The sequence below is a fragment of the Tympanuchus pallidicinctus genome, unplaced genomic scaffold (assembly GCF_026119805.1).
Source record: "Tympanuchus pallidicinctus isolate F22 unplaced genomic scaffold, pur_lepc_1.0 scaffold32, whole genome shotgun sequence".
Lineage (NCBI taxonomy): Eukaryota > Metazoa > Chordata > Aves > Galliformes > Phasianidae > Tympanuchus > Tympanuchus pallidicinctus.
Window position 1 is genome coordinate 3882248 of NW_026294750.1, and position 18893 is coordinate 3901140.

The 18893-nt window shown below is 52.3% G+C and overlaps 3 protein-coding genes across 11 annotated transcripts in view; 2 read left to right on the forward strand and 1 right to left on the reverse strand.

Annotated features, from left to right (window-relative positions):
• KCTD20 (potassium channel tetramerization domain containing 20) overlaps window positions 1-18893 on the reverse strand; it is a 130722-nt gene that overhangs the window by 11588 nt on the left and 100241 nt on the right. The window contains exons 1-2 of one of the 4 annotated variants that reach the window (XM_052698467.1): window positions 6416-6450; window positions 3863-3921 (exon numbers count right to left, since the gene is read on the reverse strand). The exons of 1 other annotated variant lie outside the window; for it this stretch is intronic. Coding sequence is in view for 1 of the 3 variants with exons in the window: in XM_052698464.1 (XP_052554424.1) it covers window positions 5962-6002 (41 nt within the window). In the remaining 2 variants the exon portion in view is untranslated. Of the gene's footprint in view, window positions 1-3862; window positions 3922-4979; window positions 5172-5961; window positions 6018-6415; window positions 6451-18893 lie in introns of those variants that run through there. 2 more of the 4 variants (XM_052698466.1, XM_052698464.1) reach the window with 2 other exon arrangements.
• On the forward strand, window positions 5761-11311 carry ETV7 (ETS variant transcription factor 7). Of its 5 annotated transcripts, XM_052698470.1 has the most exons (9): window positions 7109-7635; window positions 8158-8373; window positions 8444-8555; window positions 8675-8839; window positions 9043-9150; window positions 9272-9520; window positions 9936-10078; window positions 10263-10363; window positions 10761-11311. In XM_052698470.1, the coding sequence occupies exons 2-9, from the start codon at window positions 8239-8241 to the stop codon at window positions 11011-11013; spliced, it is 1266 nt and encodes a 421-aa protein (XP_052554430.1). In that variant the 5' UTR covers window positions 7109-7635; window positions 8158-8238; the 3' UTR covers window positions 11014-11311. The 5 variants fall into 5 exon arrangements, with proteins under 5 accessions (XP_052554432.1, XP_052554431.1, XP_052554430.1 ...); XM_052698472.1 differs by lacking the exons at window positions 7109-7635; window positions 8158-8373 and adding an exon at window positions 5761-5836; XM_052698471.1 differs by lacking the exon at window positions 8158-8373 and having other exon boundaries at window positions 7108-7635; window positions 9329-9520.
• LOC128088192 (apoptosis facilitator Bcl-2-like protein 14) lies at window positions 13857-18129 on the forward strand. Of its 2 annotated transcripts, none has more exons than XM_052698473.1 (6): window positions 13857-14153; window positions 14884-15605; window positions 16133-16252; window positions 16618-16679; window positions 16898-17161; window positions 17634-18129. In XM_052698473.1, exons 1-6 carry the CDS (start codon window positions 14146-14148, stop codon window positions 17679-17681), a joined length of 1224 nt encoding a protein of 407 aa, XP_052554433.1. In that variant the 5' UTR covers window positions 13857-14145; the 3' UTR covers window positions 17682-18129. The 2 variants fall into 2 exon arrangements, with proteins under 2 accessions (XP_052554433.1, XP_052554434.1); XM_052698474.1 differs by having other exon boundaries at window positions 13859-14153; window positions 17637-18129.

The window sequence follows — 18893 nt, forward strand, 5'->3', positions numbered from 1 at the left end:
GTGTCGTGTTTCAGCAAAATGAACCAGGAACTGGAGCCGTATTTTGTGGGTTTAGAAAGGAAAACAACCACGCACACAAAAATAAAACTGAATAAGCAGAGACGGTGCCTATTTCAACACACATAACGAGGCGTTGGTGCAGAGGAAAGGCACCCATTGGGCACCGAGCGAGGATGCTCTTGGAAGTGGGAAGTTCTAAAATGGCAGCCTGTTCCAGAAGAGCCCACTCCAGCCTGTTTGTAAGTTGACAAGCATGCAACCAAAGCCACAGCTGGCTTCCACAGCACCCATCTCAAAGACACCAAGGAAAACAAACGCTTGGATTTTTACTGCCATTTATTTTAAGGAAATCCTTCCAAGTCTGTCCTTGGGGGGGGGGTTCTACTCTTCAGCTGAATAATCCACAAGAGTCACTAATCAATTCCCCTGCATCAGTAGAATGACTTTAATAAGCCTTGAGCGCGTCTTAGTCCAGAGCCTGCTAATTAAAGGGCTGTTAATGTACAACCCAAGGATTTCATCTCAGCCCACAAGTGCCCAAAACCTTGAGACTTTAGAGCTCGTAATGCAGACTGTGTGAAACGAGCTGGATGTTTCCAATCTGGCAGCCAGCTTTCTAGAAGCCACCAGCACTATGTGACCCTTTGGGTGGTAAAAGCAGAGCCCAGCTCAGAAGCGATGGGCAGAAGTCCCAGCACACAGCACAGGCCCATGGGATGCAGCTGGGGCAGATGAGGAGCTGCTGTGCTCATCACTGCTCCAATACTCTGGGGATAAGCAAAGCCTGCAAGCCTCAGGGCTGTCCATCTGGCTGGCCCGAGTTCACAAGAGGTTTTGATTGGAATCGTTATTCTTAATGCTGCTGTAACAGTCTCCTAACTGAAGATAACAGTCTGCAACACAGCAAATGACCAAAGATTCCATTTTCTCCATGAATAGCAGCTTCCCTTTTCAGAAATGCATCAACTTCACTCCACAAGCAGAGAAATGCCATTCCCTGTAGTTGTCTGCAATGCCTTCCAAACAGCACTGCAGTGACTTAACAGCACAAAGCAGACACAGATGCCACGGCATGGCAGACAGCTCTCTGAAAGCAACTGAGAGCTTCAAAAACAGCTTTTAAGAGGAGAGAGAAGCTCGCCCTGTGATCTTCTCAAAGAACATTTTGTAATAGGGACAGACAGACAGATGGGGGACCGTTTAAATATAGCACAGCCCTAATGCACTAAGCTCTGCAGCTTTATAATTAACAGTAAACAGAAATCCAGTTTCCCCCTCGCTCACCCAGTGCTCAGAGCAGCCATTAGCCTGCTGTCGCTGCACTACACTGCACAGAACATTCATAGGGAACCATCTCAAACCCAGCTGTTTATTGCTGCTCCTCGAGTCTGACAGCAAGCCCACATGTCAGCACGTCCCACTGCCAAATACATTCACTTGGGCCTTGCTCAGTACTTGAGGGCAGCTTATGAACAGGAAGGAGTCTGACTTTTCGCATGGTCTGATAGTGATAAGACAAGGGGGAAAAGATTTAAACTAAAAGAACGAGATTCGGGGCGGATGTTAGCAGGAAATCCTTTACTCAGAGCACAGCGAGGCCCTGGTTCTGCTGCCCACAGCTGTGTGCCCATGCCTGGAGGTGCCTGAGGCCGCAGATGGGCCTCAGGGCTGGTGAGCGCCCAGCCCACAGCAAGGGCAGCGCTGGGCATCTTTAAGATCCCTTTCAGGTTAAGCCGTCCTATAATTCTATGCCACGTGCAGCAGGCTGAGAGCTGTGACACAGAGCTGAGTCACAGCAACCTTCCTGCTCAGCAGCAGCCACAGCAGCACGTCTGGCTCGCGCTGACATTTGGAAACGGACAGGTTGCTGCTGAGAAGGGTAGGCAACGCTCAGTGCCCTTCATGGGATCTGAAAGCAGGGCTATTCTGGATGCTGCAAGAGCTCCTGTCCCACCTGCTGCTCACACACGCCCAAGGAATTTCCTTGATCAATATTTCCCCTCCATTAGAGAAGCAATCAAACCCGTGGCTTTCAGTCATGTTCCAAAAGAAGGTTTAAACTGCTGTGCTGCACGGCTTAAATCAGAGATAAGCAGCATTAAGGGCAAGAGATAAAACCTGTCTAGTCCAAAATTACTCAGATAGTGCCTAATTAGCACACTGCAAGAACAGGTCTCATTGAAACCGTGGAGATTAGCAAAAAACTGAACTTCTGTGGTGCTTTATTTTAACACTAAACCAGCATGACCTGCTTTGAAGATCACTGAATAACCCCATTTCTCACACAGAAATGGCTTCTCCGAAAGAACCTGGATGCTGCAGAAAACAGCCCATGGAAGAAAAAAAAGCAGTGCCCATACATCTTAGAGAATCTCTTAAAGATGTAAGAAATTGAACTGCAAGAGGAAATCTGTGCCTATTGAAATCTAAGTAATGTGTACATTTCTCTTGTATTCCTTAGGGGATCTGGAGAACAGAGGCACAATGAATGAGGTCAGGTTTTCAAATCCTCCCAAAGATCCCTCCTTGACAAAGGCTGCACCCTGTTATTCCCATCCATGTTGGCATGGAAGGTTTGTGCCATTGTGAAGTTCCACCATCACCCAGTGAAGGCCAGTCTTACCCCAAAGCATCAGGCTGTAAGGAGGTTTGCCAGAACATTTATGTCAATGGATCGGGGAACTCATTCATAACCACCAGCTGCTGCAGCAGATAACGTTCCAGGCAGATGTAACCTTTCCAAAGCCAGTCATTATGCAAAGCCATGATTTTTAATCCTCTCATCCAGGGGAAGAAGAAATTAGCCAGCTTACACAAATGCTAAAGCTTCCTTATTCAGTTTTCCTCCTTCATTTGTTCTTTTACTTTTGTTCATTTGTTACGTTGATCCAGTGGATGAAATTCACCATAAGCAAACAGGGGGAGACTTGTGAAGCTCACCCAGCTAAGCTAAATCCCAGGGAATACCTTCAAAAATACTGCAGCTGTGGCAACAGAGCAAATGCAAAGGGTTTTTCTCCTCCTGCCTTTTCCCTGCTCCCCTCCTTTGTGGATCCTTCACTTCAGTTTCGACGACACGCCGAGAACTGCAGTCATTCAAGTGGCAAAACAGATAACTGAGAAAACACGAATGCCATCAGTTACTGAACTGAGAAAACTGCTGAAGTTGGTGCATGTGCTCCATCAGGACAGCTGGCAGGACATCCTACAGCACAGTGTGGGCACACAGATGAACGTCACAGAAACACGATCACCTGCCGTCCCAGCAGGCTGAATCAGGGGGTGGAATCCCAGCAGTGTTAGTGATGAGAGCAGGCTGACACTGGCTTGTTTGCACACTGCTGCACATACAGCACAGCATCAGCACAAGGTTCACTTCTGTTACTCTTCTGGCTGCCAAGCTGTACTTCCTTCCTGTTACCCTCTGCTCTGATGGACTGGATTACTGCACCCAAGCACCCAGCTCAGGGTCACAGCACCGTCTTATGAGAGCCTGCTGCTAACTGCATCCATGTCTTGTAAGACACGTTTTTGCCACTGGAATTATGATTCATAAATTTTAACCTGTGTTATTTGTCCACGAGCTGCAAATGCAGAACTGACACACAACTGCACGCTCCTTTGTGTCATTACTTGGTTTCCCTCACCACCACTCTTCCCCTACAAGTCCCAGCTTCTCTAAACAGGCACTGCTAAGACAGAAGCCCTGCAAAGCAATTCAGCTCATCAGAACACAGATAGGATCAAACCAGGCCATGGGACAGAGGCAAAAATTCAGGAGTTTCCAAACTAGGAGACTACTGACTGGGAATCAATGATCTGTACAGCAAGACAATCCAAAAATGTGTGAAGTTGTACTGACCTTGGTGAAAGCTGGCCCACAGACTCTACCCAATGGTCACGGTGTGTTCAGAGGGGATGCTGGAATCAGACACCTGAAATCAGCAGGGCTTTCATCAGCAGTACAGCCAAGCCCCCCCAAACTGATACTACAACCACACTGCTTCTGCACAGAGCTTCTAACATCATCATTAGCTCTCACTGTGCAATTTGTGAATGAAGTGGGTGAAAAATGGTGGTAGCTCCTCATTCATCTATGTTTCCCCACAGGAAAGAATTAATTGTGTTGCTTGTGTGCGTATGGGTGAAGCCAGCTCGTAATGAACTTACATTCTAACTAATTTTATTTTCTATTAAGCAATTCATCTCAAAATCAGGAGACTCTTTGGACAGCTGCAATAGCTGTTAGCAGCAGGCACCAATTCAGCATTTGCCCTGGAAAGCAAGAGTTCATTACCACTCTGCTCCCCACATCTCCTTGGGACACCGCAGCCCCACAGCCTGCTTCCAAGCAAGCATTTTAAGGAGGTTCACTTTGCTTTATTCTCTACAAGGAGGAGTGGCAGCATTGAAGTCCCATAGCAAAATAGAGGCTGTCAGTTAATAAAAGCAGGCATTGCTGGTTCTTCCCTGCCCCAAAAATAACAAACCATCACAACATCCCTAACAAAAGCTCAAAGCAGGTGATGACAAAACCTCTTGGAGTCTGAGGAGGCAAGACTGAACGTGTCAGGATGGGAAGGCAGAGCAGAAAAGGACTGAGGCGAGCTGGGATTTGTGATCAGATCAGCTGAAATAATGAGGTTTCTCAATCCTGGGGGTTATTTCCTACTGCAGATACCCAACAACCTGTCACACTCACCTCTCAGATTCCTAGATGACCACTCAATTAAAGCCAATAATGGCTCCCCCCCTCCTTTCTTCCCTTCCACAGAACTGTGTGAGGAACTCCCAAAAGAAAGACGACTTTCAGCTCCAATCATAGGATTCATCCCCTCCAAAACAACACAACCCAAAGCAACAGCACAACCTAAAACAACAAAACAACCTACGAGCAGCAAGCAAGATAAGTCTGGTTTGAAATAAACACCAATTTAGCTAACTCAGTGCACACCTATTTCCATCAAAGCACAGCTTACTTCATCCTGCTCTTAATTGCTTTGAGATAACGTGAGATAAGTCTGACACAGCCTTGTGCACAGGCTTCACTAATGAGTCTGCAGACATTGCTCCATCTCAGCAACAGGATCAGATAATTGAAGACCTTTTAATGTGGACATTATTACAGAAAATAAAGGCAACTGCACCACTGCAAGCAACTGCTCCACAATCTGCTCTGAAAAAGACAATTTTTAGTGATTTAAGTACCTATGAATTGTAATAGCCATCAGTCCGTTTATTTTACTGAACTGACATTGTTTTCTTAAAGAAAACTGTAGTAAAGATACGCAAAAGCCCAGAATAACTGATAACATATGCAAGAAGCCTTGCTTACACATTGACCCGCAGCTTTTGAGCCTTGTAACTCACAATTTGGCTGCCCACGTGACTATAAACACCTCCATGAACCAAAGGTGTAAGTATTTACAACCCATAAGTGCAAGTGACACTCAGACAGGCTATGGGGTAAATAAGGACACACCTCAAAAGGGACAACCGTGTTTTTCCGTTAACTGCCCTTCCTGTAACTGATGTGTGACTGCTAGCAATGCCAGCAGGAAGGACTGCGACTCTGTGCTGAGGATAAGGCCATGGAGAGAGGAGGTGAACTTTCTTCTTTAGGGGCATAACCTGCTGCTACAACAGGATCAGGGTTTGTAGCCACCCTGGCGAAGTAATCTGTGATATTCATCCTACAGATATGCGTCCTCAATCTCCCATGCTGAATTATTAACTTAGAATTATTGACCTCCCTTCCTGAATAGCTTAAGGTCACCAGGAAGGCAGCACAGAGCAAGCAGGATTAAAGACAGGGGGAAACCACAGCAGCAGCAAGGTGAGCTCTCACCCACAGCTCCTCTTCACAGGAAAATCCCGCACAAACCGCAGCTCTTTCAAAGCATTACAGGGCCAGAAAGGAGGGGGAGAAAAGGGACGGCAGCACTAACCCTACAGACACACCTGGGGACGCGCACAGCGCAGCACTGCGAGCAGGCAGCCATCGGGCACAGCAGATCCGTCACCCGAGGGCAGCGAGGCCTCGTGCCGAGCAACGGAGGCAGGGCTGACGCGCGGCTCGGGGATAACAGCCCCCGCCTGCGCTGACGGAGCCCCACAGGCGCGTAGATGGGCGCCCTAAGCCCCACACTGAGACCCCGCGGGGCTCCCACAGAACGCCGCGACCCGCGCGACCCCAAACCGCCCTCAGCGGCCCGAGGGAACGGAACAGAGCAGGCCCGCACCGACCCCCACGGCCCAGAACGGAGCAGCACGGGCCCCTCGAAGGCTGAGAAAAGCCCTCAACAGCCCCAAGCTTCGCGAAAAGCCACGAAGGACCCCGCAGCCCCTTCCCCAGGCCAGCAGGAGGGCAGGGCAGCCCGCACGCTGCGCGCAGGGCCGTACAGGCCGCACTCACCGCCATCCCCACCGCGCCGCTCCTGCAGGCGGCGGGAGGGCGGGATTTGGAAATGAGGCCGCGCCCCGCCTCCTCCGCTCTCTGATTGGTCCCGAGCGTGGAGGCGGCAGGCCAATGGCAAGGAAGGGGCAAAGAGAGAAGAATGGGGCGTGGCCTAGCACAAATGAGGGCGTGGCTTAGCAAAAGGAGCGTGGCCTAGCGGGAAAAGGGGCGGGGCTCAGGCGGTGGCGCGCGTCGGTGGTGCACGTGGGTCGGCGCGCGCCCCGCTTTGCGCCCCGCTTTGCGCCCCGCTTTGCGCCCCGCTTTGCGCCCCGCTTTGCGCCCCGCTTTGCGCCCCGCTTTGCGCAGCGTTGCCCCATCTCGGCTGTTCTCTGTGGAGACCGGAGCCGGTAGAGGGTAGAAAAAGTTAAAAGCTTTGAGCCTGTAGCCGTGTTCCGGGAGGGGACTTATGCACTGGCAGCGGGCGGAGTCAGAAAGTAAGCGGGAACCCCCGGGGGCAGCGGGGACACGGCCCGGTATATATGTGTGTGTGTGTGTGGGGAAGGGGGGTTAGGGTACACGGCCCTGGGCACTCCCCCCGTCTCTCCCGGCTCTCCGATCGTTTCGATTTCGTTTCCCGGAAGGATCGCGCCGGAGCCGCGTTGGGGCAGCGCCGAGCGGCGGGGGGCGGCGGGGATGCAGGTAAGAGCCGCCCACCCCAGGTTGTGGCACCCGAGGAGCCCTTTTCCAGCGGATCCCTCTCGGAGTGGAGCAGTGAGGTTGGTCGTGCTGAGCACCGGGCTCCGTGCTGCCCCTTTTCACAGCTCTCCTCCCGGTTTGCGGCTCCGAGGCGAACCGAGTAAATGCCATCTCAGATACACGCCCGAAAATAGCGAAGGAGGAATCAAAACAACGCCAAACCGACTCTGATAAAATAGGGCCAAAGTTACCGGTGTTAAGAGTGTGTCGTTGTGCTCTAGAAACCTTTAGAAGTGAGGAGCAAAATGCACTGCTAATTCCCTTTGCTCTTATCTTCCTGTCTCTTATTGCATAGAATGAATCCGAAACACAATTTGCATTGCTGCAAAACCTCTCTAAATAGAGTTTATCCTGCTGGATTTGCTCTGGTTTCTTCCTGTGATTCTATGCAGCTGCTTGCTTTGCTAAAACCAAATCCTGGACACAACAGCAAAGCCACGATATCACCTCCAGCAGAAAACACGCTAACATTTGTCCTTCGGGTGAGGAAAACCCTTCAAGATGAAATTTGAGAGTGATTCAGCTCTTGCTGATCTTTCTCATCAAGAGACCAAGCAGCAGCAATAGTTCCTCATTGTCATCCGTCAACAATGTTGGGAGATGAAGCACGTCACCAACTCTGGTGACCTTCAGCCTTTGGCTGAATGCTGCCTGCTGCAGCTCCCGCTGCCCTGGGGCTCAGCTTAAGTCCCCCATGCTCCACCTTTAGGATCCATCAGCTTTAGGGTCACCACCTTCAGTGCCACCACCTTTGCACTGAGGCCACAGCCAGGCTCTGCTGTCTCTTTAGGGCTCAGCTCCCCCCCACACCCCATTAAGGGGGCTGTGTTACCCCTCTCCCCCCAGAAATTTTCCCAAGGGCGTATGGAACTGCTCGGAGTCAACTGCTTCAGAAAACAGCACTTGCAGGCAAAACTCTTAATTTTCCAGAGAGCGAAGCCAAGCAATCATTAACAGATTTTTAAGGGGAACCATTATCCACTTTGCTGCTGGTGGTATTTCAGGATGTGGGTGATGCTGCAAGCAGGACCTGAGCTCCACGCTGGTTCGTGACCAGGGGTGATGTTGGAGAGGAGCTCCTGCTGATGGAGGAAGAAAAGGGGAAAAAGAGAGTGGGGGTTTCAGGCTCCTGTCTGGGGCAACCTGGGGCTGGTGAGGATCAAGAGCAAGAACACAGAGAGCACGTCACAGCACGGGGAAGGCAGCTCACCCTGGTGCAGGTGTGTCCAATGCAGGGGCATGTCAACCCGGAATTTCCCTCCATCGATGCATTTAATTTCTTTTCCCCAGGGTGAAGTGACGCCCGGCTCTTCCAGCCCAGTGGCTGCAGCTTTGCTCTCATCCTGGAGCAGACACACAAACAGCGATGAGGGGCATGGCCTGGCACTGCCTGGCAGGCTGAGTGAGTGGGGTGGGTTTTGGTTCCTATAGAGGGGAAGGGTGGTGATGGAGACCACTGCACCTCTACATTGGGTTTGGGGACACAGACTGAGCTGTTTCAGGGGCTGTCACCACTTTCAGGAATCCAGCCCTCGTTGTGGAGTAAGGACGATGTCATCCACTGGCTCAGGTGGGCAGAGAGGGAGTATTGCCTTCAGCAAACGGATGAAAGCAAGTTTGAAATGAATGGCAAAGCCCTGTGCATCCTCACCAAGGACGACTTCAGGTTCCGCGCTCCTGGCTCAGGTTTGGTGAGGCAGAAGGGCATTACAAGGACCAGGTCTATCCCAGGCTGTGGCCTGCTGTGGGAGGGATGGGTGGGTGCTGGAGACCAGGAAAAACCTCTTACAGACCCCACGTTCTTAGAGATGGTGAGGAAAGTCTTTCTCTGTGAGCACTGCAGCAATACAAGCAGCAAAACCACCTGAGCTCACTTTCCTTCCCCACAGGTGATGTGTTGTATGAATTACTTCAGTACATTAAGACTCAAAGAAGAGCTCTGAGGTACAGCCCTTTGCTGAAATCACCCTACCGAGAGGCCAAGGGCACAGGGGAAGGTATGATGGGCATGATGCCTGTATGGTGGGCATGCTGCCTTTCCACGCAGCACAGTGCCTGCCCTTGGCTGCAGCATGCAGCTGAACCCATCCCACAGTCCCTAAACAAAGCTTATTTCAGGGCTCTGGAAGATGTCCTGGGATCCACCTCAGTGCAGCATGAGGTTTTCCCTTTCAGGGATGGACGGTGGTGCAGAGGCTGCCCCGACTGCTCCCTCACCCTGCCTGGAACACACTGAGCTGCCCCCATCCCACAGCCTCCATCAGCCCCTGAACCTCTCCCATCCCAGCACTGAGGGCAGCTGCGGGGCAGAATCCATCCGCTTTTTTCCTACAGCCCCATCGGCATCAGTGGATGGGAAAATCGCAGGTGAATGTTATTTTTTTTTCATCCTGGTTCCTCGGGGAAATGAGATTGTGCTCCATCCCCTCTGCCCTCCTGCCACTTTCTGTTTATTCCATCCGTGTGTGCTTCAGTTTCACGGAATTGTAGAATCACAGAATGGCCAGGGTTGGAAGGGACCTCAAGGATCATGAATCTCCAACCCCCCTGCCACATGCAGGGCCACCAACCTCCCCATTTAATACAGGTTTCCCCACTTGAAGAAGTGTAGTTCACATTGACGCCTTGAGATGCAGAAATAAAACGTGAGCTCTGGGCTCTTCTTGCACCTATGCTTCCCATAACGTGTTTAATGCATACATAATAACTGCTAATGCCCTGACACTCACCGACCTTCACTGGAGCCACAGTGGGAGCTCTGTCATGTCTCCTGTGTGCTCAGACTGCAGGCTGCTGTGGGATTACATCTACCAGCTCCTGTCCGACAGCCGCTATGAGCCCTACATCAAGTGGGAGGACAAAGAGGCCAAGCTCTTCCGCATCGTTAACCCTCATGGACTCGCTCATCTCTGGGGGAACCACAAGGTAAAGAGGGAGGTGTCAGCCCCAGAAACCGTGGGACCTGTGGGCCCAGAGGCAAATGTGGGCTGCAGAGCTGTGCCAAGGCTTGCAGTGCCATGGCAGCCACCCTGATGGTCCTGCTGCAGATCCAGGCCAGGGATGGGTGCTTGCTTTGGCTCAGAGCCCCAGATTTCATTTCTCCTTCCAGAACCGCATGAACATGACCTATGAGAAGATGTCCCGAGCGCTCAGACATTACTACAAGCTTAACATCATCAAAAGGGAACCGGGGCAGAAGCTGCTGTTCAGGTGAGCTGAAGATCAGAGAAGCAGTGTGGATGGGGCATGGAAAGGTGCTGGGCTCCAGGTGTTGGCATCTGGATCTCTGATGGGGCAGAGCTGTGCTGAAGTTGCAGCGTTTTGGCTGTGTGCATTTGGGGTAATGCATGGGGACGTGGATCTGAAGCCCACCTATGGACAGAACAGATGGAAATAAGTTGGGAGCCCACTGTTTCCAGTGCTGGCTGCTTCCCTGGGACTACCCTGGGCTTAAAATACCGTGCTGGGCTGACATGTGCCATTTATTGCTTTAACACTGAGAGCTCTGTGCATCCTGAGGGCAAAGCAAGAGCTCCAGAGCTCAGCTCAGGGCAGGGGCTCCAGCATTCAAAGCCTGGTGCTTAGAACAACTAAAAACGACTTGCAGATTTCTGAAGACACCCGAGGAGATCATCCAGGAGAAATCCAGCAAGCTGGAGCAGCTGGAGAACATGGAGCACGAGGAGCTCAGGGAAGAGCTGCTGGAGGTTTCAGTGCAGGACACCACGGAAGGCTGTGTGTGCACTGCTGTGCAGGGGGACCTGTGCTCTGCTGGGAAGTGCCAGCACCTCCTGCTCCCTGCACAGAAGGCAGCAGAGGGGGTCCTGGATTCCAAAAGTTGCCTTGAGCCAAAGCTGTGATGCCTCGAAGCTGTTGGGAAAGGCTGCTTGGTTGTTACAGTGAGATGAACACACGTGCAGGATCACCAGTGCACTGATGTTGCCTTGACCTGCTATAGGACTCACCCTGCAGATGTGCTGAGCACTGTGATCTGTCTCCTGTGGAGCTGCAATTAGGGGTGGGAATGTGCTGAAGAGATGGTCTGAATCCTGGCTGGAGCTGCAGGCTGTACAGATGTTCTACTGGGTCTTGTTTTAACTGCTTTTAATCACGCTTTGTGTAACCATATGTCTAAATGATGTGACATGAAACAGGTCAGCAGTGAATGTGATCTCTGTTGGGGTACAGGAGCGCTGCCTCACAGCCTTGGTGATGTGCTGGCAGGGAAGGATGCCAACATTTCTGCTAGGAGCAAAAGCTGGAGGTCACTCAGCATCAGCCAAGCTGCTCAGGGGGGCTCCCATCCTGGTCGTGTGCCACTCCTGGGATAGATACACACTCATGGGTGCCTTTATTCTGACTGCTTTCCCATCCCCATCTTGTCATGGAAGCAGCCCTGGTGACTCCTGAGCAACCCATGGCTCCCCAGGCTGGCACAGCTGGCTTTGTTGGAGCTGGTGGTGACCCCAGCACACACAGGCAGTGCGTGTGGCTGCCTTCCACCGGTTCCTCCAACGATGACTAAGGATCCCATTGGACTTGGATGGGGATTTCCTCCTGAGCTTGGGAAGCTGCCAGGTGCACTCAGCCCTCCTTGAGCTGCGCTGTGCTCTGGAGCGATCTCGGAAAGCAAAAAAGCAAATGGCATTTTTGCAAGGATGGGCTGTGCCATGAGAAATCCTTCCCAGCTTCTAGGATGAGCTCGTGTCTGTCTGTCCCAGGGCAATGCGGCCATTGCTCTTCCCACAGTGTATGCAGGTGAGACAGCCATAAACACTCTGCTTTCCTGGAACATAACCCATCCCTTTCAGTAAACAGCCCAGCAAATGCCACCTGCACTGGGGAATTCAACGTGTGCACGTGGGAAGAGGGAGTGAATGGTGCTGGGGATTTCTGCTGTGGCTGTGCTCCATGTGGTAGCATGTGGGGAGGGGTCCCATGCTTCCCCCGTGTGCCCATGCCCACCAGCACCTTGGAGCAGAGGTTCATTAAGCCATGCAGGTGCCGTGCGTTGGCTGTGCTCTCTTTTCAGCCCATGTTGGGCTGCCTCCATCCTCTGTGTCTTGGTTCAGGTCTGAACTGCAGATATTTTTGTGCCCAAGGTTCAGAGGGATCTTTGTGGTTGGTGTCTTTACAATTAAAACACAGCATCTGCTTGGGTCAGTCAAATAGAAACACAGAATCATTAAGGTTGGAAAAGACAATTAAGATCATTGAGTCCAAGCACTGACCCATCCCCACTGTGCACATTGACCACAACCCTCAGTGCCACGTCTCCAAGTTCTGGAACACCTCCAGGGTCAGTGACTGGGGCAAACCACAGAATGCAGCCATATCATAGAGCCGTAGAACAGACCCACAAGGATCATTGTATCCAACCCTTGGCTTCACACCAGGCCACTCAAAATCAAACCCTGTGCACCAGAGGAGGTTCACAATGGACACAATCCCTTACTCTAGGGATGGACTAGACCTCCATAGAGGTGGCTGAAGCCCTATGCTTGCTGTTGTTCAAGAGGCACTGGACAATACCCTCGATCATGTGCTTTATATTTGGTTATCTCTAAATAAACTGCCTTGGGCATCTTCAGGCTACATCCAGAAATGCAGCTACAAAGAGAGAAAGCCTGGAAGAGGCCCTCAATCAATGCTGATCAGTGCTGATCCCCGTGGAGCCATGAGAGCCCCGCCACCAACGGGGATCTTTTACAGACTCATCCTGGATGACCTGCAAACAAGAGGTGGCCAAACTGTGCTCCATTCCCAGAGTGATGTGGCTGTTTGTTAGCTGGATGTTGAAGGGGAAAAGCAGACTAAGTTGATTGTGAAAGTTCTTATCACTCACTGTGGTCACATGCCACTCGGTGCCCTAGAGCTCCTGCTGGATAGGTTGTTTATCAGCAGCAAGTGGGGATCCTGGAAAACAGAACTGGGTATTTCCTAATCAATACCAGACTGACGCATCAGCGTTCAGAAGAGGTGGAGGGAAATGGGCTGTTTCTCTTCAAGCAGTAGGAAATTGCAGCCCAGAGAAAATGTAGAAAGAGATTGAAAGGAAATAATTGTGGACACATTGAATTGTGAGCTGTACCAGTTATCAAGAAAAGACTGTTCCTATCCAGGATGGTTCTGGGCAGCACGTCATCCATGAAAGCTGGAGAAAACAAAGCACTTGCTCGCATGGAAACCCCACAGGACTTTCCAAAATCACCGTGCCAGTCATTGCACAGATCACCACCCAGCAAATGCATCCGTGTCCAGCGCCGTGCAAGGTGCAGTGCAAAATATTGCCATCAGATGGCAAAGTAGCAATGGGGATGGCAGGCAGCAGCTGGCAGGAGGAGGCAATGGACACAGGTGGATGAGGTGTGAGAGAGGCAGGGGGGCTGGAACCAGGTGATCTCTATGGTCCCTTCCAACCCAAACCATTCTACTGTTCTGTGATTAAGGTCCCAATTCATGTTTGAGGGTGGGCAAGGAGGCTGCCTGAAGGGCCCCAAGGGGGGTTTCAAGGATGTTGCATCCCGGCCATGTTCATTATGTGCCCCCCATGTCCTGAGTGTTGCTGGGGTGGCAGTGGGGAGATCCTGCCGCTGCTCTGAGGCCCCATTTCCCTGAGATACTTCGGTTTCTTCCTACAGAAGCAGCACACCAAAACCTCCACGGCTCATCGACCCACAAGAGATAAAAATAAACAAACAAAAACCACCAGCCGGCGGGCTGGGATGGCCGGTTCCAAGGTGCACCAGGTGACACGGATGCTTTGCGCTGTTTTGCTGCCGGTTATCACAAGGAAATGGTTCTCCTTTCTACTGAAACTCACGCACAGCGGTTCCCATGCGGAAGTGCCGTCCTGAGAGCTAAAAATAGGGCTGAGTCAGCGGCCCCAAAAGGTATAAAGCAGGCGGGTATAAAGCCGGAGGGGCCGGGGCTCCCCTTGCTCAGTGCTGAGGAGTTGGCCTCCACACGCGTCCAGAAGAGCAGCGATCCCAATGGAGAGGTAAATAGCAAAGGAGCAAATCAAGAACGATGCTCCCAGTGGGAGTCAATCGGAGGATGGGGTTCGCTTTGCTGTGATTGCAGTTACGAATGGTGCTCACAAGGGTGGGTTTGGGGTTGTCTTTTTGATCCGGAAAACGGCCGAGCTGTGTGGGGTAGATGTGTGTTCTGTGTGCCCAGCCCTGCAAGCAGCTCCATGCTCTGCATGGCTCAGCCCACAGGTTTTGGTGTTGGCTTCCCGCGCTCTGCTCAGCAGTGGAATCAGGCTGGTTTGGGTCTGTCTCTCTGGAAGGTGCACAGCTGTGGCTGGTTTGGTTTTGTTTGTTTGTTTGTTTGCTGTGGTTGGCTTTTTTAGCAGCTTCAAGGGGAGATGCTTGAAGATTTGGGCTTAGGGGCTGTGTTGTGATGGGAAGACACAGCACGGCAATATGCCTGTTACACCTGTGCAAACCCGGCAGCCCCTTTGGCACCGGATGAGTTCATCCTCTCTGCAGTTTCACTTCTCCCATTACCACTGTCTTTACCCCATCATAAAACCCTAAGCGTGCAGCCTACATCCATAAACACTATAAAAGAGGTTGATCATTTACCAAGGGCAGATACGCCCTTGGACACCTCAAACACCCTCAGCTTGCAGTCAAAACAGCAGCAGTTTCCATCATAGCCATCCCACCCACTCTCTGTCCTCAGCAAAGCAAACACCGGGCTGAAAATGTTGTTTTCCTCTGCAGCAAAACGCGGGTTGTGCCCACAGAACAGCAGCGATGGGACGCGGCATGGCAGCCATCGGGATCCATCCTTTCTCTGGACAGGAGAGGGGCCAAGAAAGTGCTGGAGATCTACGTCAGGCGTTCATTGAGCTGCTGTGAGAACACGCAGGCGGCCAAGGAAAGGCTTCAGGAGGGAGCCAAAGCACGAGGGAGGAAAGCAGCTCTGCTGCAAAGGTCGGAGAGCGACTTTGGCAAGTATTCGCATGCCAAGAACAGCTTGAAGAAGGAGCAGGAGGAGGCAGCCAAGGAGCTGGGGCTGGAGGAGGCTGTGGTTGGGGAGAGCAAAGCGTCGGCTCCTGGGGAGGAACTTAAAGAGGAGCTGGAGCCTAAGAGGAAAAGCACAAAGAGCTCCCCCCAGGGCAAGGCCCAGCGCACCTGGTTGAAGAGCTTCTTAAATCTGCTCTTCAAAAGGAGCCCCGAGGAGCAGAAGGAAAACGCTGGGCAAAAAGTGAAGGAAAAAGATGTCAGGACTCCTTACAGCAGCAAAACAGAAGGGCCCAGGAGATCCAGAGCCGACACCAGCACATCCCCTACACTGGGCAAAGCCTCCAGGAAGAGACCCAGCCTCAAGAAGGTCTTCTCCTTCAAGAAGAACGTGGAGGAGGAGCGTGGTGAGGTGGGGGCCAGGGCCAAGCGCCCCAGCTGCCTGCCCCTGCGGCACGTCCTTGCATCCAGCCCTACAGGTGAGAGCCCTCCATCAACAGGGCCTGGGGTGTGAGAGTGCAGATCCTACACAAGAATCGCCCTCTTGTTGCTTTGGGAGCTCCAATCTTGACTTGCTGCCCCAGGAAAGGGTCAATTTTGCTTGAGCTGATTGGATCCCCTGGGTGAGGAGCACAACTGTGCATCGTTATGGTGACTTGTGATGCAGCAAGTTACTGCACGCTGCTCCAAGGCAATTGTCTGTGCACAGAATTTTATGTGCACCTGCAGCAAAAACAGTTCACCCTAGTTTAGTTTCAACCTGCATTTGAGACCAGACACTGAATCCGGAACCACCCAAGGGCCGTCCCCTGCTGCTTTTGCTTTGCTGCAGGGAAGGGTGGGAGCCACCGCGGCAGCAGCGCCTGTGTTACATCCTCACCCCTTCCTAAACGCCAACAGGAGAGGCAATCCCACAACCTGGGGTGGGTGCAGGCACCATGCCAACGGGGTCTGCGCCGGCCTTTCCATCAGTCCCTGGTTCTGACCAGTGCTCTTCTCCCTGCAGAGGCCGAGCAGCCGGAGGGTTACTATGCGCGGGTCTCGGAGGAGGTCGGGCTGATCGTGCAGGGCAGTGGGGAGCGCAGGGCTGAGCGGCTGCCAGGGCCGACCTGCACCGATGGGGTCGGTGAGTGCTGCACTTTGGTACTGAAAACACTGTGGAGTGGGATTTGTCCCCGTGCAGAGCCTCGTCTCTGCGTCCCAAGGATGCAACATAAAGAGCTATAGGGAACCACTGGGGGGATTTATGGCATCAGGGCTTGGTTTGGGGAGGGACAAACCCAAAGGCAGAGGGCAGTTCTTCCAGGCAAAGCACTTGGCTACAGGCTGAAATGGCTTTTATGGGAATGGAGGGTGATGTGTGCTGCTTGGGGGATCCTTAGGGGGGCAAAGCAGCTGTGCTGCCCTGAGAGCACCTGGGGATGAGGCTTGGGGATGGGGCTGGAGGTGATGTGGGGCTGGAGGTGATGTGGGGCTGTGCTCTCTCTGCAGATGAAGCCATCAGAGAAATTGTGGCCCTGCTGCAGGAAGCTGGAGATGAGCTGGACAGGCAGGTGAGAGCCTATGGGGCCAGGGGAACCTTTGCTCTGATACAGTGCAACAACTGAGTGAAATCAAGGAAATGGTGCCCTCAAATTCCCCGCCGGGGTGTGATCCTGTCTGCCTGCCCTCTCCCATCTGCAAAGCTCACGAGATGCAAAGGCGTCAACCGGAGGCTGACGCACCGCGTTGTTTGCCCTCAATGAACCCAATTCTTTTGCTTCTCCAACAGGTGAGGGAAGACGTGAGGCTGCGGACGTTTTTCAGAGACATGTCCTACAGCTCCTTCAAGAACCTGGCTGATGCTTACGTCCGCCGGGAGATGACGGCCAGCCGACCCAACGTCAACCCCCAGGAGATCCAGTTTGCCTTCACGGTGCACCTCACTGCCAAAGTGGCCGGCATCTGCAACCAGGCTGTGAACAGGATCATGGGATTCGGCACCCGCTACTTGGAAGACTCGTTTGCGCCCTTGTCCTACAGCAAAGTCCTCCAGGTAAGGAGGGCTTGGGCAGAGGATGGGGTCAGGGTGTGATGACAGCCAGGGTGGGCAGTCGGATCATGCTGGGAGTGATGGGGCATGGAGACACAATACTGGAGAGCGGGAGACCTGTGGGACAGGGGCTCTCCAATGGGAGCGTGGCTGTAAGAGAGGAGCCAAAGGCTGGAGGACTGCCCTGGGAAGGGGACCTGGAGGATGTGAGTCTTCTCACTCTGAAGAGCAGAAAGCTCAGGTCACTGCAGCTTCAGCTCAGGAGGGGTTGTCACAGCATGTCAGCACTTAAAGTGTGGCTGCAAAGAGGATGAAGGCTCTTGGCAAGGAGAAAAGAAGGGGCGATGGGTACGAGCTGCACTGTGAGAAGTTTCATCTTGAGATATAGGAATGAAGTTTCTCCTTGACCAGTAGGGGAGACCCACAGCACTCTCTGGTTTGAGAAGGGCCTCACGGCTGTTTCCTCCCCTGTCAGCAGGACAGAGCGAAGTTCAGCACAGACAACTGCGAGAGCCCGGACTGATGGTGACCCCAATGATGGACATCAATGACTGGGACTCAGCCTCTGAAGGTGGCCTGGATCTCCTGTGGGTTCGTGGATTGAAAATCCACAGAGGAAACCCACAGCAGTCACTGTGGTGGCACGATGAGATGAAATCCCACCTGGCAGGGGGCAAAGGGTCTGAAAAGCCCACATTTCTGAGCCCTGAATTTCCATTTTGGCTCTCATCAGATGCACGTGTGGAGCCTCACAGTTCATTTGTGTGTGTGCATGTATTTATTTACCAACTTTTCTTACATATCTGTGAATGTAGGCTATAATTTCTCCAGCTTCTGCTGTCAGTCAAGGGTCCGGTTCAGAAAAACCCATAGAACTCAAATAAATGGGTCCCTGTGTGACATCCAGCTTGCCTGAAGGCAGAGGAAATGTGGATGTATGTTATACAAGGAATAAAGTTTGCTTTGCTACAGCTGTTGTGAGCTTCTCCTTTCAAGCCAACTCAAAGTGACACAAAGCAGGTTTTACAGCAGATACACGGCGAGCTCCTGCCCTTCTTGTCTATTTATGGCCATTCCCTTTCCAGAAAAAGGAGATTTATTCATGAAAGCAGCTTGATCTGAAAGCTAGAGCTGGGGGAAGCTTGCTCTGAGTGTCCCCAAAGCTGCACTCACTGCTGCTCCCTCCAGGACTCAGGGATTTGGAGCTGCCAGGGTCTCACCTATGAGGTCTAAGAAGATGTGAAATGTCAAAGGGATTAAACCCTAATCAGGGGGAATGTTCGCAGCTAATCTTTATCCAGACCCCTAAGCAGGGCCCTGGATTAAAGCATTGTGCTTGGCTTGGGGCGGGAGTGGCCACAGCTCCTTGCTGAGCTCAAACCCAGCCTGGGGCAAAAGGGACAACATTTGGGGTCATCAGCATGCGGAGGGGCAGGGGGTAAAGGGAATGGCTGTGGTTGGGGTCAGTGCCGTGCCAAGACACGGTCCTGCATGGGCATCTCCTCACCCTCATCTCTGCCCCTATAAAATCCCAATTAGAACAAGCCAGGGAAAGAGCCATTGCCAGAAGGAACATCCCTATGTGCACCCCTCCATTCCCCCGTTCACAAAGCCATGAAGGAAACGCTTCCAATGCTGGTAAATCCCATTCCTGCCCGGCGGTGCCAGCGCTGGGTTTCCCTTTGGGCAGATCCCAGCCCGTGGTGATATTTACTGCTGGAGAAACCAAAACTGC

Excerpts from the sequence above, each read along its gene's own strand:
- ETV7 (XM_052698468.1), top strand. The coding sequence starts at position 7,450 with ATGAATCCGAAACACAATTTGCATTGCTGCAAAACCTCTCTAAATAGA. Across the intron at positions 8,840-9,042 it reads GTTCCGCGCTCCTGGCTCAG|GTGATGTGTTGTATGAATTA; the intron begins GTTTGGTGAGGC and ends CCTTCCCCACAG. Across the intron at positions 9,521-9,935 it reads AGTGGATGGGAAAATCGCAG|ACTGCAGGCTGCTGTGGGAT; the intron begins GTGAATGTTATT and ends CTGTGTGCTCAG.
- LOC128088192 (XM_052698473.1), top strand. Across the intron at positions 16,253-16,617 it reads GACCTGCACCGATGGGGTCG|ATGAAGCCATCAGAGAAATT; the intron begins GTGAGTGCTGCA and ends CTCTCTCTGCAG. Across the intron at positions 16,680-16,897 it reads GAGATGAGCTGGACAGGCAG|GTGAGGGAAGACGTGAGGCT; the intron begins GTGAGAGCCTAT and ends CTTCTCCAACAG.